The sequence below is a fragment of the Triticum dicoccoides genome, chromosome 7A (genome assembly GCF_002162155.2).
Source record: "Triticum dicoccoides isolate Atlit2015 ecotype Zavitan chromosome 7A, WEW_v2.0, whole genome shotgun sequence".
In the NCBI taxonomy this organism is placed as follows: domain Eukaryota; kingdom Viridiplantae; phylum Streptophyta; class Magnoliopsida; order Poales; family Poaceae; genus Triticum; species Triticum dicoccoides.
The window spans coordinates 98,501,381-98,511,205 of record NC_041392.1 but is presented as its reverse complement, the minus strand read 5'-3'; the positions used below and the strand labels follow the sequence as shown (position 1 = coordinate 98,511,205).

The following is a 9,825-nucleotide window of genomic DNA, read 5'->3' as shown; positions in this document are numbered from 1 at the left end:
AAAGACTGGATTTCTATCGATCCCGGTTCTTCTGGCAAAGTGATGAAACAAAGAGAAAATACCGACTAGCCAAATGGGATATTTTCTGTCGACCAAAGGACCAGGGGGGCCTTGGTATTGAGAATCTTGAAGTCAAGAACAGTTGTCTTCTCCGCAAGTGGCTATATAAACTTTCAGTTCAAACCGAGGCCACATGGGCGCAGATTCTTCGAAGTAAGTATCTGCAGTCCAAGACGTTGTCCCAGGTGACAGCGAGACCCACAGACTCGCCGTTTTGGAAGGGGCTTATGAGAGTTAAAGCTGCCTTCTTTAATAGAACCAAGTTTATAGTCGGTAATGGCAACACCACTCGCTTCTGGGAGGATACTTGGCTTGGTGAAACGCCATTGGCGCTTCAGTATCCGTCCCTGTATCGTATTACTCAACGACGTGATGCTCTAGTTGCCATGATTTTGCAGTCCATTTCCCTTAATATTCAGTTCAGGAGGGCGCTTGTGGGCGACCGGTGGGAAGCATGGCTTCACTTGGTGAGTAGACTGATGGAGGTTCAGCTGTCTCACCAACCCGATAAGTTGTGTTGGAAGCTTACTAGGTTTGGTGAGTTCTCTGTCAAGTCGATGTATATCGATGTCATTAACTCAAGTGTTATACCTAGTTCCAAAGAGGTTTGGAAAGTCAAAGTTCCTTTCAAAATTAGAGTGTTTATGTGGTTCGTGCATAAACAAGTCATTCTAATAAAGAATAATTTGATTAAGCGTAACTGGACAGGATCTACTAGGTGTAGTTTTTGTGATCGGGACGAAACCATCAAGCACCTCTTCTTTGACTGCCCTTTGGCAAAGGTTTTGTGGCACACGGTGCATATTGCCTTTAACATTACTCCTCCGAATTCGGTCAGTTCATTATTTGGAACGTGGCTTCTTGGGATAGAGTCCGAAACAGCCAGACACATTTGTGTAGGAGTATGTACTTTGTTGTGGGCAATTTGGAATTGCAGAAATGATTTGACCTTTAACAGAAAAACGAATATTCATTTTTTGCAGGTTTTATTCCGATCTACTGCGCTGATCCGTATGTGGTCCTTACTCACTCTGATGGAGGCCAGGGAGCGTTTGGTTACTGGATCTGTCCGGTGGGAGATGGTAGCGCGGGATATCTTCAACCGGTTTGGATGGTGGTCATGTAATAAGATAGGCAATTAGTTTGCCTATCTTTGTTTTGCCAGCCGGTTGTGGCTTTTGGGCCTTATGTTTCTGGCGCTTGTGGCTCTTTGTGAGCTCGCCGTTATTTTGCTTTCAGACGTGACGACCTTGTTGAACAATTTTTATTTATTTATCTTTGTGGCCGTATACATCGTTCTGACGCAGAGGCCCGGGAGACCCCCCCTTTCCGAATTTTTTTTTCAATGGAGAATACCATCCTATCATACTATATCATAACCATTTTAAAAGCATGTTGGCACACAAGATAAATCATTATTCATTCCTAGCTAATTAAGCATGGCATTAGTAACTATAATCTCTAATTGTCATTGCAAACATGTTTCATGCAAAAGCTAATCATATTTACAAAAAATAAGAGTTCGTACCAGCTTTTCTCCATTTCAATCATTTTGTCAAATATCGTCATTATTGCCTTTCACTTGCACGATCAAACAAGGTGGATAATAATCATTGGACTAATCCGAAATCTGCAAACATTTATTCAAATAACAAGACAAGATAATATGGCCTTTATTTGATCAATAATAGTGCATATAAGAGCCACTCAATAGTACATATATAGGCTCTTTGCGCACATGGCTGCACAATCCAAAACAAAACAAATATCAAGTCGCTCTGCATGAATCACAACGCATTTGATTTGAGGGTCGATAGCGTGAATGAGACACAGTTATTTCTCAGCAGCAAAATTCGGTATTTACATCCTTTGTAATGTATCTGAAATTATGTATAGCACTATGAGAATAAAAACGTAGAGTATGTTACTAATTAGGAACCCAGGGTGTTGCACGGTGTTTCTGTTCTAAATTTCTGTCTACTCATCAGTCATCCGACTGAATTCTGAACTGGATAGTGGTCGAGCCTGAAGTTGAGCCTCCTGAGCCAGACGGAGTGCAGGATCATGTGGAACATGTCGAGCCTCTCCGGCGGCTGCCGCAGAGTGAAGTGCCGCTTCACCAGCCGCACCCCGTCCCGGAGCCGCTCCACCTCCGCGGTCGGTATCCCCTCCAGCACCTCCTTCAGCCTGGGGATGTCGGCGACGGGGACGGACACCGAGAATGACTCCCACCGCAGTACGTCGGCGAAGGGCGGCGCGTAGCCGCCCGACACCAGTACGGGCACGCACCCGGCGTGGATGGCCTCCACAACACGCGGGCTCGCCACCTCGTGCCCGCTCGGGCACAGGCAGAAGCGCGACCGGTGCATGTAGGCGAAGTAGTCGCTCTGCCGGTCGCGGCCTCGCCGGTTGTGGCTGCCGCTGCTGTTGCCGTTGCCGGTGGTAGAGGGGAGGTCGTACTCGTACACGGGGAATGTGGCCGGGTCGCGGCCCTTCCAGTGCCGGAGCAGGAGATCTCGGACGTGGCCGTGCCGCCCGCCGGCGAAAAAGGCCAGGTAGGGCCGCGCCGACAGCCCCGGCGAAGGGCCCAGGAGCTGCCGCGGCGTGTCGCCGTCGTAGAGGTTGATCTCCGGGATGCTCACGTCCTTCCCCGGCCGGAACCCCTCCGACGTGTTGGCGTTGCAGAGCGCACGGATGCCGTTCGCGTACAGCTCCGGGTCCCCCTTGGATGCGTCAGGACCCTACACACAATGAAGCTCTAATCAGCAAGCAGCAAGAGAGAGGTTGATTTTGTGCATGCGTGCGGCGTACCCAGTCATGGCAGGAGAGCATGAAGTGGTCGGCGCCGGCGGAGCGGTTCCAGAAGGGGTGGCGGGAGGCGACGACGCGGACGTAGTCGCGGACAAGGGAGAGCAGCGGGGCGCGGTCGTATGAGAGGGGCCGGTACGCAAAGTGCACCATCTGGACGACGCTGAAGGGGAGGAAGAAGGCGTGCGCGCGGTCGGGGTCCCACGTCCGGACGCCGGCAGCCGGCGGCGCGAGGAGCTCGAGCTGCTCGATGAAGCGGCCCTCGATGGTGTAGATGTTCTTGCAGGGCCCCGCGTGCAGGATCGGCGGCTCCCCTTCCGTGTACACGTACACCTTGAACCGCCTCTCCATCTCCACGTAGCTCCTGCCATGCCAGCCAGGAGTACGCGTGAGAATGTAAGATCAGCCGGTGAAGGAGCAAGCCGGCGCGGATGCTACGACATCGATATATCTTACCGGTGGAAGGCTGCCGGGTTGCGGTACACCCTCGCGAGGAGAGCATAGTCCACGTCGTCGCCGCGGAACCATCTTCCCGGCGCCGAGCTGGCGTTGCTGCCACGGTGCAACCGCGCCGCGCGCCGTATCGCGGCTCGCGCGGCGTCGAGCTCCCGCTCCACGCTCGGTCTCCTGCTGGTAAAAGCCCCCTGCTGCCCCAGATGAGACGACGACGGCGACGAAGAGCTGTTCGGCACCTCCGCGCCGGATACGGAGAAGACGCCGACCACGAGGACGAGGAGGGCGGCCCAGAGCGCAACGGCACGCAAGCGCGCAGCAGCAGCAGCAGGAGCAGCAGCAGCCATGCGCATGGCCCGAGCTGCCGGCCTAGACTAAAGTAATCTGTGCCTCAGGGCCGGATCGAGCACGTAGTCTCGGCGCATCCGCGCGCACGGAGGTGGATGGATCGGGTCGATGGATGGATCTGATCATCACATGGAGCAAGTCAACGAGGAGGAGGTCATGTGTTGAGCGAGTGGGATTAAGTTAGCAGGATTGCAGGTCGCGAGGGGTTGGAAATTTGCTGCTGCCTGGCTGCCTGCACGCTCTCTCATGCGCCTTCTAGTACTTCCCCAGTAATAATGCAGTACAATTAAAATAGGAAATATGGTTGGCTTCGATTGAGTCCCATGCCTTGAATGCTCGCTCTATCGGCGACTCGACGCCGACGACCACGGACGGAGTGCCCCGAGATCTCGATCGACGTCACACGGAGATGTTCGTATGGTCAATTCGGTTCGGTTTATTTGGGTTTTTAAAATTTTGGTTTTCATAAAAGAACAACAGGAATAATCACAATAAAAATTGCCACAGAACCTTATTAGCCAAAATTTTATCGGTTCGATTTGGCGGTTAACCAGAAAACCGAAATACGTATGCACCATCATGAGTCGAAACAGCGTGTCATATACTGATTTGCTATACTTCACAGTCATAGTCGTCAAATATTAAGTCGTGTATTGTTGTTTGGCTTCAAAGAGGTCCTCCCTATATTGAGGAGCTCCTCACAGCTGATTGTAATCCTATTACCTAAGGAATAAAACTTCCTTCATCCTCGCAAAAAAAAAATAGTCGTCAATCATCTTAACTAATAATATAGCTGCAGATTAGTATTTGCATGTAATCAAGATTCTATAATCGATGCACTAGACGGATGTGCTTTGTGCTTGCATGAATCTATGCACAACTGGAAATAAGCAACAAACTAGCTAGCGGCGGAGGGGCGGGCCGGTGTCCATCAGTAGGGGTGGCACTGGAAGGGAACCTAGTCGCCAGAAGGGGAGAGGAAGAAAGGGTGGCCGATGTGTGCTCTCGGTGGGTTCCTCTCAATTGGGATGGATCAATCCATCCCCAGTAAAAACATGGGTAATTTCCCATCAACTCTAGGGTATGTTCAATGGGCCATGCAGCAAAATCCAAGGAAGCATCTTGTGGGCTGCTTTCACTAGTGCGTGCCATTTTGGCTGCGCAGCCACCGAATAGGGCTCGCTCGTTTTTTCGCCTTTTGGTTAAGATTCGGCTGCGAAGCAGCGTAGTCTGGGTAAGAAATCTGAACTAAACAGGGCCTTAGACTAATCGGCTAGTCGGTTGTTCTTGCACCAGAGAGAAACGAGGGTGGGAGACTCATAATTCGGTTACTTCGCATATACGGATTCTCTCAAACGAAAACCGATTTAACACTAAACACAAAAATAGTGTCTATTTTCTAAACGGAACTGAATAACCAACAACCAATTTAGCCTATATTTCGGTTAAAACTATTCGGTTCGGATTTGGTGTTCGGTTGTCGATTTGAAAGTAGTGCCCAACCCTACTCATACCACGGAACGCGGACGTGGACTAGTTCGGTGAGTGCCGACAATACGTGTGGTCAAAACATACGGGTGGCTAACGCGTGTTTCACTGTGCCATTTTTCACTTGTGGGATTTTTTATAAATTTATAATAGATTATTATGGTTGATTGTTTTGTTTTGATTTTATTTATGTTGGTTTGCATTTTAATTATGTTCTGTTGGTGTTTATATTCATCCGTATATCGTGTTGGGTCGTTGTTGGGTACATTATTTGTTTTGAGAGGAAAGTGGAGTTGTTTGCTGCATGGTTATGGTTTCTTTACACGTTTCGGCCTCGGGTGAGCGGGTCGGTGGTTGTTTAAGCTTCTTGGGAGCTCCTATTCAACACTGAAACCATGAAATTCCTGCTATAACGCTCACATGACCAGCCTACGAAGCTCTCGCTCACCCAGCTTGGCTCCCATCTCCTCTCGCTCGTTTAGTGTTGGGGATATAACCCTGTGGTGTGACCCATCCCAGGAGGGGCCGGGTTACACTGTTGGCAACTCAAGAATAAAGGGCTTAGATGGGCCTGAGAAGACATGAAGACTAGCACTACTAGGGAAAAGCTTATAGGCAGACTCTTACTAGTAGCGCGGGTTTATAACCCTCGCTGCTGCTACTTACTAGTAGCGTGGGTTTTTACCCCTCGCTACTACTAAGTTGATACTAGTAGCGCGGGTTTTTAACCCGTGCTACTACTAAGCGGTCTCTACCGTGCCCTTCCGGGACATGCCACAGTCGTAGCGAGGGGTACAAACCCACACTACTACTAAGTTGATAGTAGTAGCGCGGTTTTATACCCCTCGCTACTACTAAGTACGAGGTAGGTGAAATCCCCATATCCTCGGCCGAATCCCTCCTCTCTCCCTCACTTTTCCCCTCTCTCACTTTCCTCCTCTCTCCCTCGTACTCCAGCGGTGGCCGCCGCTGGTACACTCTGCTTTCTTCCTCCCTCCCTCTCCGAGATCCCTCCGGTGGGAGGTCGCCGGAGCTCCTCGCCGCCGCCAAGATGCGGAAGCACGACCTCGGCATCCTCCTCCTCACCGCCTTCGCCGTCTTCTTCTCGCTCCAGGTCAGCCCTCCTCCTTCTCCCCCCTCTTTGATTCGATCCGGAACCCTAGCTTACCCATCCCCCTCCTCCTCCGACAGCACGAGGGCCGCCGCGAGGTGCTGCTCCCCACGCATGACGCCAAGATCCAGGTCCTCCAGCTCCCGGCCAATGTCGGGCTGGCCTCCGCGGCCTCCACGAGGCGCGCGTCATGGCGGAGTTCTCCCTGCTCCCGGCCAACGTGCGCGTCGCCGCCGACCGCCGCCCCGTCGCCATGGACGTCGGCACCGTCGAACGAACCGTTGATACCATTGACAGCACGCACGGGGTCGAGATTTTTTTTTTGGTTTTTCAAATTAATAGTAGTAGCGCGGGTCACAGACACGCGCTACAGATAGTTAGTAGTAGTAGCGCGGGATGCACCGCGCTACTGGGATGCACCGCGCTACTACTACTAGTTAGCTGTAGCGTAGGCACCCACACTACTACTAGCTTTTAACCCGCGCTACTACTAGGCTTTTTCTTAATAGTGTAGATGCGGCTTGAGAGGCGGACCTGTTGAAGGCCCAAAACCCGGAGGTGTGAGCCGCCCGATGGTGACTTGTCTGATAAGGCAAGGCGACTTAGAAACTGAGTTGGTCACGTTGTGTGACCTGACTTGGACTCTTGTAAGCCCAGGGTCTCGACCAGTGTATATAAAGGCAAGACCCTGCGGCGGGTTAACTCAAGAAACAATTGGTTGATAGCAAGTTCAAGCGATTCCGTTCCTTTGTAATCGATATTCAAGCAATAGTAAAAAAACATGTGTAGACTTTTACGTCGTTGTGAGGGGCCGAACCTGGGTAAACCATGTGTCCTTTGTCCCGTTCAACCCCTTCAAGCTAACCTACATTGTGATGGCTCCACACCTAAGTCCTTTCACAAGGCAATTGTCGTTACAAAACCACGACATTTAGCATCTTTTTGCTCGTCCCAACACTAGCTCGGAAAAAATAGACTATCCTTTTTATTTGAAAAGGGTTAGTTAAATTAAAGGATGTTCAAGGATTTTAAAGAACATTACAGATCTAAATAATTATGGAATTTAGAAAACGTTCATGAATTTAAAATAAAAAATATTCGCAAATCAAGTTAGTTTTCAAATTTAAAATGTCCACAAACTTCAACAGTAATCATGAACTTTAAAAATATCTGTGGATTTAATAAATAATAGTGAATCTGAAATAATGTGACCCTGCAAAAACAATAATGTGAATATATAAAATGTTTGTGCCATTTAACGTTCACAAACTTTAATAACCGCTCATGAACTAAAATGTCAGGAAAATAAAAAGTAAAAAATGAATGCCCTCCTTCCCAAAATACAAGCAGGCATGGTTGAAATTTTCTTTTGGTCTTCGTCATACTGTTTTTGACTATGATTTTTAAGCGGTCAGCTATCTCAAAAACAATCAACAACTCAAAAAAAATGTCTATACTGTATAAAGGCTCTTTGTTTTTGTCTGAAAACTGCCGTGCTATCAATAATTTTTTCATTATCATGCCGATATAAATTGCCATGAAAAATCTCAGATTTGTCTTGCCTAAAAATCTAACTTCAGATTTTTAATTTTTTTCCCGTATAATAATGATGAAAGTAGTACATGAATGACAATGCAAAATCAAGCGTGTCTTGTACTGCGTTATCGATTGTCAACCTCCTAGCGAACCAACATGTGGTTGGATGGTTAGAGAAACTGTGGTACCCCCAGCCCACCAGGGTTCAAATCCTGGTGGTCGCATTTATTTCTGGATTTATTTCAGGATTTTCGGCGATGTGCATTCAGTGGGAGGAGACGCTTCCGTCGACGACGAGGTGCGTACAGTGACTTTGTAAATTTCAAGATGATATGACGGTTCAGTCTTTTGGAGGTGCTCATATGGGTAGGGTGTATGTGTGTGCGTTCATAGGGATGAGTGTATGCGCGTGTATATGAGCGCTTGTGTCTGTACTGATGTTTAAAAAAAAGATTCTCAACCTCCTAGAGAGCACTATGTTCTTTTAGGGGCATACTAAAAAAAATAGCATTTTTTGAGGGGATAATAACGTATAATAGCAAGCGCTACGTGGGAGCAGGCCCCCGCTCCGCACACGCGGCCCATACTGGATGTGAAAACCCCAACAGCCCAACAGAAGAACAAATGTACTAAAACGCAGGCCGATATCGAACGTAAACACATGTGCAACAACCCTCGTTTTTTTAAACGCAGCTCAACTCACACGAATCTCCGTCCCCAAATCAAATCGCGGGGACTGAAGTGGAGCAGAGCAGAGCAAACCCTAACCCTAACCCTAGGTAGGTAGCGGTGGGATGGCGGAAGAGGATGATAGGTGCAATTTTGTATGCCTGCGTGTGCTGCTGGCGTCCTCAGTGCTCGCCTCAGATCCCTTACGTCTTCCCCGGCAGGGATTAGGGTGGACACGGTCCGGGCCGGTCCGGTCCCTGACTGAGCCGTCGTTTGGACCGGCCGTCGGTCCGGACCGCGCAGCGTCGCGGTCCTGTTTTCAGGGACCGGACCGCAGCGATGAAAGTCCGAGCCGGACCGAGTGGCTCGTTTGAACCGGCCGATGGTCACCCCAGAGGTCGCGCCGGAGCACGGCGATGCGGGGAGGGCGCTGGAGGCAGCAGGGCTCGTCGTGGAGGTGTCCGACGACTTCTGTGACTCACGGTGGACGGCACGGCGGCCAGGCAGAGCTAGGGCAGCAACAACGACGAGTAATCTGGCACGACGGCCGGTGCACGACAGCCGGTGTACAACGGCGGTGTAGGGCCTCCCGCTTCAAGTTCTAGCTTCCATGTGATAGATCCAAGCATGGCGCATCCAGTAGACATGCTTTCTGGCGTCAGGGAGGCCGGTGGCCGCGCGGATGAACGACGGCGGCACAGACCAGCGCATGACCGACGCGCCCACCACGCAGCTCTGGCCACGCGCCCGCCACGACCTCGACATGCCCCCGCCACGCCCCTGCAACACCCTTGGCACGCCCCAGCCACGCCCCCGCCATGCCACAGCTCGTGTTCATCGGTTCGCTCGATCGGACCGAGCTTTAACCGGACCGAACCGAGGGACTTTCGGTCCCATTTGCAGGGCTCGGACCAACTGGATTTTATGCCGAGCAGGCCACGAGCCGGTCCTAAGAGCAAGTCTAATAGAACCTTCAAACCCTCAAACCCCTAAAAATAACTAATTTTTTTTACAGTTTTCGCCGAAAAAAGCCGTAGACTAGAACCTCTAAACCCTCAGACCCGTAAAAAAATTTAGAGGCCCAACCCTCAAACTGTTTCCCAACCTGTAGAAGTGAGGGTTGGGAGGAAAAACTCCCCCAACCCGCACTCCTCTTTCCTCTCGGCGGGAGGGAAATTTCATCCCCGCCTCCCCGGCTCCTCCCGCCGCCTTGCCTCGCGCCGGCCATGGAGGCCTCCGCCGCCGCCGCGCCCCCGCCCGCTGCCATGCCCACCCCGCCCGACTCGGGCCCCGCCCCCGCCCCCGCACATGCCCGGCACCAGACCGTGGCCGACGTGGTGGTGACGACCCAC

At 50.9% G+C, this 9,825-nt stretch overlaps 1 protein-coding gene across 1 annotated transcript; it reads right to left on the bottom strand.

Annotated features, from left to right (window-relative positions):
- Nucleotides 1-1,807: 1,807 nt before the first annotated feature.
- Nucleotides 1,808-3,674, bottom strand: LOC119333196 (probable glycosyltransferase At5g25310). The gene is made up of 3 exons (XM_037606179.1): nt 3,325-3,674; nt 2,872-3,232; nt 1,808-2,801 (listed from the first exon to the last, which is right to left on the bottom strand). Exons 1-3 carry the CDS (start codon nt 3,672-3,674, stop codon nt 2,049-2,051), a joined length of 1,464 nt encoding a protein of 487 aa, XP_037462076.1. The 3' UTR covers nt 1,808-2,048.
- Nucleotides 3,675-9,825: the final 6,151 nt, after the last annotated feature.

Coding starts and splice junctions, on each gene's coding strand:
- LOC119333196 (XM_037606179.1), bottom strand. CDS start 3,674: ATGCGCATGGCTGCTGCTGCTCCTGCTGCTGCTGCTGCGCGCTTGCGT. Junction 3,233..3,324: donor AACCCGGCAGCCTTCCACCG/GTAAGATATATC, acceptor CTGGCATGGCAG/GAGCTACGTGGAGATGGAGA. Junction 2,802..2,871: donor TGCTCTCCTGCCATGACTGG/GTACGCCGCACG, acceptor CATTGTGTGTAG/GGTCCTGACGCATCCAAGGG.